The sequence below is a fragment of the Halichoeres trimaculatus genome, unplaced genomic scaffold, assembly GCF_033239565.1.
Source record: "Halichoeres trimaculatus isolate MK-OKI-2021-1 unplaced genomic scaffold, fHalTri1.1 fHalTri1_scaffold_23, whole genome shotgun sequence".
Lineage (NCBI taxonomy): Eukaryota > Metazoa > Chordata > Actinopteri > Labriformes > Labridae > Halichoeres > Halichoeres trimaculatus.
Genome location: NW_027437201.1, coordinates 10,427,732 through 10,442,168, shown reverse-complemented (window position 1 = coordinate 10,442,168; position 14,437 = coordinate 10,427,732). Strand labels below are relative to the sequence as shown.

The following is a 14,437-nucleotide window of genomic DNA, read 5'->3' as shown; positions in this document are numbered from 1 at the left end:
GGACCTGACACACATTTGTCATGGTGTCAAACTGCAGCAATGTGGTGCCAACTACTGGTGTGGAAGACTTACTTAACATGATATATTTTTTTGCCTTGTGTCAGCAGCCTTCATAAGTACCTGATACCTTGAAATAAGGCTGGTATCAGTCTAATACCTGGTATTGGTACTCACCCATCCCTAGTGCTGATGGGAAGTAGTGCGTTTTAGTGGTGCATGGTGGGATTTTTTTTTTATTGATGAAGAGAAAGTCAAACTGTGATCATATGTATTTAAAAAGGTTTTTTAAAATGCAAATGGAAGTAATAAATCAGATATTAGTTTGATCTCTACATGTTTAACATGGTGTCGTGTTGGTTGCATATTGCAGAGGTTGTATGAGGTTTTGTCCTCCAGGGCGTTACATGAATATCAAAGTGGTTTCAGATGGAAATGCACAGACTTGTCTGAAAGGCACTCTAACCCAGATGTAATTAGAAGCTTTGGAATATAAATACCTTTATTATAATGTGGAATAAAAATGTATTTGATCAGTGAGAAGACTTTATCCTCTTATCTTTTCAGAGTCTTCCTGCGGGCCATTAATCAGTATGCAGCCGTGTTGAACAAGAAGTTTCTGGATCAAACCAACTTTGAGCTACAGGTGAGAGCTAAACTTTTCACAGGCTTCTCTTTTATTCTGTGATTTTTTTGAAACAGCCTTGATCCCAGCCGTCCCAGCCTCCCAGAGACAATGTTCTTTTAGTCCAATTGTGTTTTTAAAGTGTTTCTATCAGCAGTTATGGAAAAGATTTGGATGGCTTTTTTTCTTCTGCTGCTTCACACTGTGGCCTTTTTAAAAAAGTATGCAGCTTTGCTGGACATTTTGAATCGGGAAAAAAAATTACCAAAGGCAGACGGCACAGAATTGGTGGAAATAGAACATCAATTACTGTGTAATGGCCTGCAATTTGATGTGCATTTCAGAATATTTTCACCTGCCTCCCCCCTAAAAAAGCAACTCTCTCTGCCTGCTCTGTGAATGTGTGACATATGGAAAAATGTTAATGCTTTCAACACTACTCTGAGCTTTTAAAGCCTTTATAGAGTGATTATTTAACAGTGTTTTGTTGCGGCTTATGGGGCGCGGAGTTCTCTTTTAAGCTGGTGAATAATGAGTATTGTCTTGTTTTAAACTGCAGCTCTAAGATGCAGAGTGACTTGTGTTGAAGAATCACACAGACTTTTATGAAAGGAGGTTCAACAGTATTTGACAGATTAAACAGTTTGTATGAACAGGTTTTTACAGTGTCCAATAGTCCTAATTTTTAACATTTAGGATTCTCAAACTGCACTTTTCTGAAGGGAATAACAGCTGAAATACACCAGATGCATCTCTGGCCTGGCTCCGTCAGCACCAGATCATTTCATTCAAGTCAATGTCTCAACTCACACTGGATCCACTCTATTACGGTCCAACTGCATCCCTGCTCTGGCACTCGCTGCAGATATGCATCACTCCTATTTTTGCTGGATGCCTGATCTGTCGCATGTAAATTTACCGAAAAGGCAGATAGAAGTGGGACAGGAAGTTGTGCACTGAAAGCACCTTAAAACAACCAGTGACTTTTGAAACAAAAAAAAACTGCATCACAACCAGATTGTATTGACTACAACAACAGGTTTGACACACAGCACAAAACTGAAAAACTGAAATCTTATTAAGTGTTTTGGTCTCATTTTAAGTAGAAATTGTCTCATGGTACTCAATATGAGCCACATTCACCTGACCAGTCCAGAAAAAACATCTTGTTTCAAAGTATTAAAGACAAAAATGTGGTCTGAATTGCTTCTAAACAAGTAACTTTTCTGTTGTTCCATTGGCAGATTTTTATTTTCTTGTTTCAAGCAATTCAGACCTCATTTTTGTCTTTGACTTGAAATTAGACTTTTTTCTGGACAGATAAGTTGAAGGAGGCTCATACCAAGTATAATAAGACAATTTTTACTTAAAATAAGACAAAAACCCTTGACAAGATTTCAGTTTTTTTGCAGTGCAGCCCAATATGAATGAAGAGAGACTCATTTATTAAGTGGGAACTGCGGGAACTCCCTGGTCTCGAGATTCCAGCTGTCTGTCAGTCATGTAGCTAGACGGACTGAACGCACAGACCGAGTGAGTTGACAAATGCTGTCAACATGCAATAGAGCGTGTCCGGGATGCATACGGTGTATTTGAGCTGTCAGAGATCATGAAGTGTTTTTTCTTGCAAGTGTATTCCACAATTTAGGTTTTTAGCTTTCAACCAAAATAATCAAGAGGTTAAATTCACAGTCTCAGTCTATTACACCATCTTTTTGGTGATGATCCTGAAATGTAATGTCTTCCATCCTGAAGACTACATGGCTGTTCTGAGGTTGTTTTTTCTGCTTGTCATGATCTTCTTACACGGCTGTCTCCACAGCTTTGGAACAACTACTTCCACCTGGCTGTAGCCTTCCTCACCCAGGAGTCTTTGCAGCTAGAGAACTTCTCAAGCGACAAGCGGGCCAAGATCTTCCACAAGTGAGTGTGAAAGCAGCCTGAAAGAGGTTGTACTGATGGGTCAGCCTTCTGGTTTGCATGTTTCACTGCAAGAAACTAAAATATAATCAAGTGTTTGTCTTATTTTCAGTAAAAAATGTCTTTTTAGACTCAATATGAGCCTGGCCAGTCCAGAGAAATGTCTTATTTCAAGTTGTTGAAAGACAAAAATGAGGGCTAAATTGCTTGTATTAAATAAAAATATCTGCCAGTGGAGTAAAAAAAAAAAAAAATCATGTAATAAGATAAACTTTTCAACACATTCGACATTTTTCTTACCCCTACTGGCAGATAATTTTACTTAAAAGAATTTTAGACCTAATTTTTCTCTTTAAATAACTTGAAATATAACATGTTTCTGGACTTGTCAGTTGAATGTGACTCATATCAAGTATTAAAAGTAATTTTTTACTTAAAAAAAAAAAAAAAAAAAAAAAAGACAAAAACCCTTGATTTGATTTCAGTTTTTGCAGTGTTGACTTATATTTTGTGTTTTTAACCAAGTCGGGAATCCCTTTTTGGTATGACGATCCACGGCTCTTCCTTTTGATTTTTGATTTCCACCTCTTCCCTCATCAGAGTGAGAAAGAATTTTCATGTCAGTGTGCTTTTAGGAGCTAACTTTTTAAATCCCTAAGTGAAGATTTTTTGCTTTGAAAATCTTGGAGAAGCTTTCAGCTCCACATTCAGAGCTGTTTCTATCCTTCTTCACTTCTTCTAGACTCTTATGCTGCAGCCACATGTGTGTGTGTGCCTGCTTCCTGGTAAGAATTTGGAGGATCTCTTTTTTTATATATATTAGAGTCTACATCACAGCGAGACTCCCCGGTCAGTGTTTTATCATCAGCTATGATAAGCTCCCACACAAGCCTCCAAACGCAGTAAACAAACAGTTCACAGCCTCCCCCTCTCTGACTGCCTCCACTTGTCAGCCTTCCCTAGACTGCTTTTTGATCCACATTCACAACACCTGCCATTCACTGAGTAAACACAGAAAAGGAGCTGATGTCTGTCATGCTATTTCCACTCTGTTTATTCGACATTTCCATATATATGTCATTCAGACTCAACCAGGTATCTCTCACAGCGAGCGACAGGGATATTATTCAGGCTTTGTCAGCTTCTCTTCCACCCGCCCACTCTTCTTCTCTGTCTCTGTGTCTGTCTCCTTCCACCTACCTCTCACCTTCTTCTCTTTTACCTCTCGCTCTCTGCATAGCGTTTTCCCTGTGTGCTGGCGCATGAGCTGTCAGCGCTGCCTGCAATACCAATTATTGCGCGGCGCTCGGGAGCAGAGAACAGAGAGGTGGAATCAGAGAGGTGTGGAGCGCGGCTCTTTAGAGCTCGACATCAGCTTTCCTCATGCGTCACACCTGTTTTCTCTGGGCTGCTTTGTTAAGTTCTGGTGTGTGTGATTCTCATTTCCTCCTCACACCTCGTAGAGATGTGCAAAGACCTCTGCATTAACTCATTTGGATAGAAAAGTTTCTGGTCCGATAGTGTGGAGAAGCTGAGGCTATTAACCTTGGAACTTGGGGCCAAACCCAAGCATCACTTTTTCCCCTTCCCCTTCGTCTTGACCTCAGCCCTCTGTTTTGAGCCCAAGGAAAAGGGTCATCACCCCTAGTCTATTGCTGGCTGTTGTAGATGGAGCGACTTTATTCACTTTCACATTTTTAAAAACTGATGATAAACTGATGTCAGATTAGGGTGACACATTCGCAGCAAACAGATTACTGTTATTTACTGCATTCCATGAGCAATGAGACAGCTAATCTCTGAAAAGCTAATCTTACGCGAATGTAAATTTATTCAGAAGCTGTGTCATTTAGCTTCTGAATACTGTAGTTTTAGCTTACGATAGCTTATGTAGCTAATGCAGCTTCTGGATGCAGCTTAGCTGTCTAATCATTCATAAAATACACATCATTGTTGTAAAGTCTGTTTGTTGTGTCGACCTGATCTGACATCTGTGTAGCTATTGTTAGCTGTAGCTGCACCATTAGGTAGATCGTTATAATGAGCAATTTCAAAATATAACAAACAATGCGAAACATGGCTAACATTAACATGGAAAAGCAAAGGATTGGATATCTGATGAAAAAAACACAGACATCATGGGAAATTCATCACACCCTGTGGTTTCAAGTGAGGTCCCGGTTTATCTTCATTTCAAGGGCTGTGTGGCCCTTCCCCCTGATCTTACAGAGAATCGTACATGCCCAAAACCAAGGGCTAAGGGGAAGACTTGGGATTGGATCTAGTGTCATGAATTCTGGAAACCGAGGAAACAAAAGGAGGCAGATTAACAAAGAAAGGTTTTTATTTTAACCAAATTCAAAAATTCAAAAGCTCAAAACCAAAAACTCTAACAAGAGTAACAAAAACAAAAAAAACACTTGGACACGAGGATAAACACGCAGGGTGACAGCAGACAGTGAATGCACCAAGAACACAAGAAACACATCGGCTGTTTTCCAAACCACCTACTACACTAGTAGTGCCTACTTTTTTGGCTGAAATTAAGTATGTAGTAGGTAATATGCAAAAACTTGCAAAATCTGCAGTATGCCAAAAACCCCGAATGTCCGACTGATCCAGGAAAATTTCTCAGTATGCCATGGACCAGTCTCTCTGGCACACTGTTTCACACAATTCACGGCACTGACACTGTTTTCCTATGCAGGTGGCAGGTTTATGTGAATTACCGCCATCTACTGGAATGAGTCAGCACTATAACTACAACACAACACAACACTAACGAAAGACAGTCCGTGAGATAGAAGTGGAGTGATGCGAAAAAATACCACTAAATCTTTTCACTTCCAGTCGTAAAAGAGCTGTTTACTTCTACAAATTCATCACGTCCATATAAAACACTGATTATCCTTTTAAAACCATACATGTATTACATGGAAGCGTTTTTTCCATCAGCTGTAAAAAGGAAAAAACCCTTTCAGATTTATTTTCAGTAAACAATATAACTTTTGGTGTAAGATTAGAAATCAAGTAAGATGATTCTGCTAGAATCTGATTAACAAAATAACTAAATGCAGAGATCTGCCCATAGATTGTTTTGTACATTTATAATAAAGGCTAAAAACAAAAACCTAAAAAAAAACATAATCTGTAGCTCCACTTCTGAAACCAGAGTAGTATACTACAAAACAAACCCAACAGAACAGCCATACTACATGCAAAAGCAGTAGGTAGTATGTAGAGTACTATGTAGAGTAGTATGTACATACTACATTCACATGTAGTATGTAGTAGGCGGTTTGGAAAACAGCCAGAGACTTTACAGACCAGGGAGTAATCAAACACAGGTGAGAAACAAGACACGGGTGAAACCCAAGAGGGGCAATCAACCTGGAGAGAAATACAAGAAGAACAAAGCCAACACAGGGAAACTAAAGACAGTAGCTGGGTTTCCATTCCATACACTTACAATTGAGCAAAACCTAAATATCGCAATAAAGAAACGGTAATGGAAACACCACATTTTAGAAAAACCTCTCAAATTTCAATAAAAAGTTTTCATGCTCTCATGAGGTGGTTTTTCAGACATTTCGATACTGAACTTTGTCGCAAAAGTGCAGTGGAAACACCCTTTCCGCACGTTGTCATAACAACGCTCCTCCCTCACCTCCTCGTACGTGTCCACTGCCAAACAAACAGACTCCAGCGTTCATATTTTATCCGCTCTGCTCTTATTTATATGTTCAATGCAGGGTCAGGGTTGTTTGTGTTTTTGACCGACACTTGTGAAGAAATCAGGACGACTGTGGGCCGGTCAGAGTCAGAGAGCAGCAGGAGGAAGGGGCGGAGATGCGTGTGTGTGTGCGTGTGTGTGTGCGTGTGTGTGCGTGTGTGTGCGTGACAGTGTGTGACAGTGTGTGAGCTGGAGATGATGATCTTCATTCAGTGTTTCGTTCGTGCCTGTTTTGAGTTAGTGTAGCGACAGTTTGAGCAGTGAATAAAATCACTAATGTACAAGAATTAGCATCATCATGAGTGCAGCTTCTGGACAGACATTATGTTTTACTTTACTCAAGTTGTGCGCAATTATTGTCGTAATGGAAACACCAGCAAGGCGAAATTGTTCTTTATCGAAACTTCAGAAATTTCACTTTTATTTTGCAAAAAAGTGTAATGGAAACCAAGCAAGAGGCTAGATAACTCCAAAACACAGTAACACAAACAGAACAAAAGACCTACACATGACAACTAAACCAGAGCCACAAGGAACAAAAACTAGACAAAAACAGAAAAACACACAAGAATAACTAAGATTAACACAACACAAGACCAGAATCACAAAGAAAAACCAAATAACTCAAGATATATTAGAAAAACCAAAACCCTTGAAATACACAACAAAAACCCAACACCAAACCATCACATCCAGCTGCAAATACACTTGCTGAAAACAGTGTGCACAAGCGTTGTAACTCCAGTTTGGCTTTCATCCCGTCCACTCTGATCGAACTGGCTTCAAGTTAAAGACCACTTATCTTTTTTCTTTTCTCTCCCTCTCTAACCTCTCCCTCCTTTCTCCCCCAAGGCTTGATCTCTGTCCCTTGACCCAATTTCATTACACAGCAAATGCTCGTAGAAGCCACAGATCCACACCTCCACTGCACCCTCTGTGGACACGTTATTCTTGACCTCTCCGGGAGCTCTCCGCCCCGCTGCTGACAAATACGCTGTGTAGGTCCTGACAGCCGACAGTCATAGCTGCCTGTCTGGCTGACTGCAGGAGTGTGACAGGCGAGCACCCTGCATCTGTCTCGCCTCAGATGAAGACAAAGTGCCTCCTGAGCGAGCGGTCTGTGGACTAAAACTCCTACATCTGCTTGCAACAAGCTCAAAAATAGAAGCAAGTCTGAATTAGAAGCAAAAACAAAATGCATAACCTTCCCTGCTTTTTTTTTTCCTGCAGTAATTTATATCAGCCGACGTCTATTTCCATTTTACAACCTTGCCAATTCCCTGCCTCAAGATTAATCCTGGAGTTTGACAGCTAAATATGGTAAATTGTTTTGACCAGGCCTAGGCAGTAAAAAAGGATGACGTGGCGTCTTTGTCAAGGATTCTTTAAACGCTCTCCTCCTCTGTGTCCAAAGACATTATCTTGTCTTACGATATCGGCAAAACAATCAATCGAGCGTCAGGAATCCACCTCGAGCTCTGGGGCGCTCTGAACTGTCACAACAGGTCAACAGAGGTGATGCATTTGCATCTGCCAGTCTTCTTTTGCGTTCAAGATGACGTCACTCCAAGGTGTCTCGCCATCGCTGTGCTCCATCAATCAATCAGTCAGTGCTGTGCTGGGATGAAGTTCATTTTAATCTCAATCAATGCCTCTGAAACAAAACAGGGCAGCTCAAATTGATCCTTCATCAACTTTCTGAGAAACTCTCTTTTCATTTTCACCAGGTTTGGATGAAGCAGAGGATTTTCCACAGATTCATAAGTGAACCAAAATATTACAGTTCAGTGCAGTTATTCCCCACAGGGATCCAGCAGAGAAAACACATCTGACTGCCTCACCGAATGCAATGGGGCGGCTAAAGTGTGCTCTCGTACAGACCGATGGAAAATAAGTAAAAATGGTCAGAAGTATCTCTAAGGACAAGGACTGCTATCTTTATTCTGTCCTCTATATGCCTGATCTTAAAACAATTTCAAGCTTGAACTTACTCTCTTTTCTTATCAAACGTTGAATCGCTTCTCAGAGAACTAAATCTATTACTTTTGTTTCATGTGATCGCTTTCACAGGACCGTCTCGCTTTCTGCCTCCATGCCCACAGTTTCCAGTCCTCTTAGTCCCTCCATCATTCAGCGTGTCTATCTGTCTGTCTGTCTGTCTGTCTCTCCCTCCCCGTGCTTTCCACTTCACACCATTTGTCCTCTCTGTGACCTGGTTCTGTGTGGCAGGCGGAGGGACGGCTCCAAGCTGCTGTGAAGATTGGTTCATGACCCAGACGTGGCGGAGCTGATCAGCTTATACGCCCTCATTCGAAGGAAAAAAAGTAACACAACGGAGAAATGTCAGGATGAGAGTGATCCCTCAGCTCCTACTGCAGATCTTTGTTTTACATACAGGCCCCCAACATTTAAAGACAACCTCATAGAGGAAGTGCACACAGAAACTGACTTTGCTTTTTGCTGTTCTGATCACTGCCTGCTGCGGGTTCGAATCCAAACAGAGGAGAGGGCAGACTGTGACAGCCAGCTGACTGCAGGGATCTGCTAAGTGGAAATAACTTTCATTCACCACAGAAAGATAAAAACAATATTTACTGGAGACAGGATGTTGTAAATTGGTTTTATTAGCTCCTCGTGTAATGTATAGTGAATGGGTTTTTATAGCAGTTTGGAGTCCTAAAGGGATTATTTACGCTTGCTGCACTAACTTTATGGCTACTTATAAAAGACGTCCACAATTCAGCTCAGAATTTCGACTCAGCGGTGATTTCTTCTGCTTTAAAAAAAGTCCTTCAGACTCCAAAGAAATCTTTCTCCATGAAAGCAGTAAACTCTGCAGCCCTGTTGTTACCAGTCACATTTAACAGAACATTCCCACTGATGCTGGAGAAGAACATGTTGAGTGAGACTTTAAATTACCCCAGCACCTGTTTGAGTGTTTTTTACCTGGTGCTCACATTCAAATCAGTTAAAGGCTTCAGTGCCAAGAGCTGTTCTGATGTGTTGGCAGTTTGGCTCGAGAACCAGACACCTAGGATTTACAGCCTGGGCATCTGGAGGTGGTCAGAGCCAGCAAAGAGCCACAAGTTACTTCTGCATCAAATCAGATCATTGCCTTCCTTTTGAGAGTAAATTCTTGACTGTTGTTTTTCCAAATCAAGAGTGATATTCCCGAGCTAGTGATGTTGAAAAGTTGCTTGCAAATGTAGCTTAATTTCAGTCCCTGTGTTACCTCAGTATAGAATAGAATAGAATAGAACTTCATTGTCATTGTAACAAGTACAACTAAATTGAAGTCACAGCAGCAATCAAGAAAACAAAAGTAATAAAGTGTATAGAAAGTGCAAAAAGGTTCATAAGAAAATAGATGATGACAGCTTGTCCATCATTGTCCAGTTCAGCCAGCCTCTACCTCCACAGGGTCCAGGACTGAGCTTCTTCAGTAATGCTCCATCTCTGTCTCCTGGATCCTGTCTGCTCACAGCAGGTGAAGCTCTTCCAATGTGGCGTTGATGTCTGATGTTAGTTCGGTTAGCCATGTCTGTGAATAGCATGATGCTACTCTGCCCTCTGGTATTCCCTCTGTTGCTGAGTTAGCACAGCTAGCTCGTCCATCTTACTGGAGATAGATCTTGCGTACCCAATAATGATGGATGGAAGGACAGGTTGATGTCATCACTTCTTAGCTCACACCTGAGAATCAGTACGTCTTCCTCACCACCTCCTCCTCACCGTGTGGGAAGATATCAGGCCTTACACCAGCTAGCATTGACATGCTACAGGCTGCTAACAGCTGAGTTCACATGTAAACAATGCAGCCATGGTTACATATAGGACCTCCAGACAAACACAGGAGAAAAAGTAGTAAAAATATCACTGAAGCCACAAAACGTTGGGTGTCCATGACCAACAAATGAGCCATACAAAGTAATGATCCACTCCAAATACAAAGATTACGATAAAGAGACGAAAAAATTACAAGAAACGGACAAAGAAGAGAGAGCTGCTGGAAAAGGTAGCCATAGCCAACACGGCAGGGCCTAGCAACCAAATATGGCGTGCACCACCTATCCACTTGGCCAGATTTGCTCCAAATTGTGCACCAGTTCATTTAAAGTCTAATTTCAGAGCAGTCATTAGTTTGATGGGCAACAAAAGTTGACCATGGTTCTTTAGATTGGACCAGTCTTGTGTGCAACTCTCTTTACATTTTTTTTCCATTCTTTAGAATTCAACCCCATCCTGACTCTGTGAAGGGCTCCTGTAAGTCAGTTTCCCATCATGCCATGGCATAGCATGTCTCTTTAAAAAAAAATTGTCCTTCATATGGCTCTCCAATGTTGCTGTCAACAAATTTGATATCAAAAGTCCCGCCCTTTTTTGAGTCTGATTAGTTGGTGATCAGGAAGTGACATCATTGAGACTGGCGGTGTCTCAAAAACTTCAACTGTATGAAACTCTCAACATACAGACATTGCAAGCGAACTGAATACTTGTTGAAGAAGTCATAATTTTTGGAAAGAAAGAAGAATTCTCTCTACTCCAGCATCCATAGTTCATCTTCAGTTCACTTTCCTCCTGCCTCTTTCTTCGATTCTCTCTTTATCTGTGCAGGAAATCTTCTCCTATGAGCAGCAGCATCGACTGAGTTTGATTCTGGCATCTCAACAGATCTGATACTTCACCCAGCTGAATGTTATGTTAGCTAACAGTCAGCTGTATTGTATTGCATTCACTCTTCACATACGACCCTTTACTGAATCAATGGAGCTTAAAGTCTTTTGATCATGTATGCAATATTCTGACCGCAGCAGGAATAACCTTTTATCCTCTTTGTGTTTTAGGTACCAGGACATGAGGAGACAAATTGGCTTTGAAATCAGGGACATGTGGTACAATCTGGGTAACTACACACACTCTTTACATCAGAATTGTTCAGTTCTGCTTCTTACCTGTTGATAAATATAATAGATCTGTTGATAAGTCTCTGCAGAAACACACCAGCAGTTAACACATGTTACAGTGTTGTTTTCCTAATTTATGTTGACAATCATCCACTAGCTAAGTCAGCTCCCACTCAGTGCAAGGAGCCCAGCAAACAACAGCAGCTAAATATAGACCATCATGTGTTAATTAGCTTTTTGTTGTGTGAAGCGACAGAATCAGCAGTCACGTCTCCATGGAACGAGATTGTTGTGTGGCGATCGGAGTCTCGGTTTTTGGCACCTGTGCCTCCCTTTAAGTCTCCTCACTGTGACCCACACCATCTGATCCCTTAATTAGAGCTTTCTCGCAGATTAGATTGACTCGTTCACTGGGTTTTTAATGAGCCCACTGCTATATTTTAGCTCAAGTGTTGGCTTGAGGTTATTTAACGGGTCGTTTTCACAAAAAACATTCAGATAAGATGAGACTTGATGAACTACTTTTCAAACCGCTGCACTGAAAGAAACAAGCTTGGAGGTGGAGCCGCAGACTATTAAAGACGAGATTGAAAAGGACAAAAACTCTGTTTCTTCTGATAACCAAGTGAGAAGTCAAAATACCACCTTAGGGGCTTGTTGCCACAATGAGGCTAAGGCTGGAAACACAGGGAGATTAGAGTCATAAGATTACATGAGTACAGTCCATAGACTGTACCCATGATAACTGATGATAACATGATAACTGTAGCTAACTGTCCAATCCCTGGACGCAGCCACATTCGCTATGACTGTGAGTTTTACTCCAAGCAGCTACAGGGTGCCTGGTGGTCACGAGACCTGAGCTGTGCCTCTGATTGGAAAATCAATGATCATAATAGCTTGTACAGTGTGTGCCGATAGTGAAATCAGTGTTTTATACCCAAGCTGTTTTTTGAATCAGGCTGTAAATATGCTTTTTAATGCTGTAAAAGTCTGTTTTTATGGCTGGTTGTGTACGTGACATCCAGTCTTTCTGCAGCCAGCCTCAAGCAGATTCTCAATGAACAGCAACTTTTAGCAGTTCCGCACAGGCTTCATTTTTACTAACTGGATGTTGCCCCTTGGTATAGTCATAACATTACGAGATTATTGCTGTAAAATTGCAAGACTAAAACCATAAATAAGATTAGAGCTGTAAAATTATCAGTTAAAAGCTCAAAAGTTAAAGATTAAAACACAAAAAAGATATGAGTTAAAAGCTGTAAAAATGCAAAAAAAAAAAAGTAAAGCAATTAAAGCTGTAAAGTTCCAGGATTAAAGATGTAAAATTGCAAGTTCTAAATTGTAAATTACAAGATTAAAACTCTACGGATAAAAGACAACACCTGTAAAATTGTGAGATAATTTCTGTTAAAGTTAAAAGCTCAAAGTTGTAAAATAATGTGGTTTTAGTTTAGTTGTAAAGTAAAAAATGAAAGCTGTAGAATAAGGAATTTAGAGCTGTAGAGTTGAGAGACAAGAAGCTGTAATGTTAAGAGATTTAAGTTGTTAAGTTACAAAATCAGAGCTGTAAAATTATGATATAAAAGTTGTAAAGTTAAAAGATCAAAGCTGTAATGTTGTAAAATTAAGCTGTGAAGTTGCAAGATTAAAACTGTTAAATAACGGGATTAAAGTTGTTATGTTACAAGAATAAAGTCATGACATAGCAAGATTGAAATCTTAACATAAGATTCACATTGTTATGTTTAGATATTGAGGTCATAATGTAACAAGTTGGAAGTTGTAACTTTTAGAGATTAGAGTCGTTATGATATGAGATAACAGATGTAATGATACCCGAGTTAAGCTGTTACGTAACAAGACTGAAAACATAACCTAATGATTAGAGTTGTAATTCTGTGGGATTAGTCGTGATGGTACCGAGTTACACTGAAGTGTTTAAGCACTTTGAAGTTTGTTATAAAAGTAATGTGCGTTTATAATAAAATGTATACAAGGTAATAGATGATAAATGTGATACTATAAGATTAGAGTCCCAATGTATAGCCTCCAGAGGACAATTAAGGAACTGTAGTTTCAAGCACTTCCACATTATCCTTTTTTTTTAAAAACTGAAGTTTGCCTCACCTGAATTTTTGTGTTGTGTGTAATAATGTGTTTCCTCATTTAAGGTCCACACAAGATCAAATTCATCCCAGAAATGGTGGGCCCGATGCTGGAGATGACGCTCATCCCTGAGATCGAGCTGCGCAAAGCCACCATCCCCATCTTCTTCGACATGATGCAGTGCGAGTTCCACTTCACGTGCAGCTTCCAGCGGGTTGGTTTCCCTCTTAAACGCCACATATCCAGGACGCTTTTTGAAGAGCAGCCAAAGCATGCATGGGAATGAAAAAAGGGGTAAACAGTGCAGAGGGATGGACAGTCTGAGAGTGAGCTCAATAGCCTTAAGCGTACTTCAAATCTTGTTTTGTTGTGCTTGGAAACATCCATGGTGAGGGGAACTTAATGTAATTCTCCTTTAAAGTGCAAAATCAAGCTATTCACATTAAGAAATCCGTTTGGCTACAGCTTTTCTGCAATAAGATGTTTATGCTTGCAAAGCTTTTTGAACACATTTTAAAGCAGCAGAAAGGCTTTAAAATGTCTCTTCTGGGCCTTGTAGTCTTTTGAAAACAGTTGTAGTTTAACCAAACCCGCTCTCTGAAAGTGCGACTCAGCCTCTGGTTCTTTGAAGATGAATGGCACTTTCTTGCTCTGAAATGTGATCAATTTCACTTTGGCTGGACCCTTTAAAGCTGTAAGCCTGTAAAATTCCCTTTACTGGCTCCCTGTCTGTATCCATGTGTGTTATAAATCCTTAGTTTAACAGAGAGCAGCCGACTCAGCTGCTCTCTCCTCTCCTGTTCTGTGTTTTTTGTGTAATCAGCCAGTGCAGGAGAAAATCAAGAAGTCACTGAAAATTGGTTTGTTTCAGGACAATAAAACCTGCTTTTTATACAGCTGCTTCATGGAAAAATGAGAGAAATAAGACCCATGCATCACTGTCAGGAGCTGCAGCTACAGCAGTGCCAAAGTAAAGAGGATATGTCTCATGCTGCAGCCTGTTCTGTGTCCTAACCAAATTTATCCAGATAAAGAAAATCTTTCATAATAAACAGAAAACACCAGCTGAGCTACTCCAGGGAGACGATTATAGTCGGAGCGTGGATCCTCTCAGCCAGGGCCATGATGCACAGAGAGGGAGAGCAAGTC

The 14,437-nt window shown here is 40.5% G+C and overlaps 1 protein-coding gene across 2 annotated transcripts in view; it reads left to right on the top strand.

Moving 5' to 3' along the window:
• Nucleotides 1-14,437, top strand: part of dock1 (dedicator of cytokinesis 1) — a 252,787-nt gene that overhangs the window by 188,390 nt on the left and 49,960 nt on the right. For both annotated transcript variants that reach the window (XM_074662599.1, XM_074662600.1), the window contains exons 30-33: nt 565-643; nt 2,445-2,545; nt 11,120-11,178; nt 13,354-13,502. In XM_074662599.1, the coding sequence (XP_074518700.1) occupies nt 565-643; nt 2,445-2,545; nt 11,120-11,178; nt 13,354-13,502 (388 nt within the window). The remainder of the gene's footprint in view (nt 1-564; nt 644-2,444; nt 2,546-11,119; nt 11,179-13,353; nt 13,503-14,437) is intronic.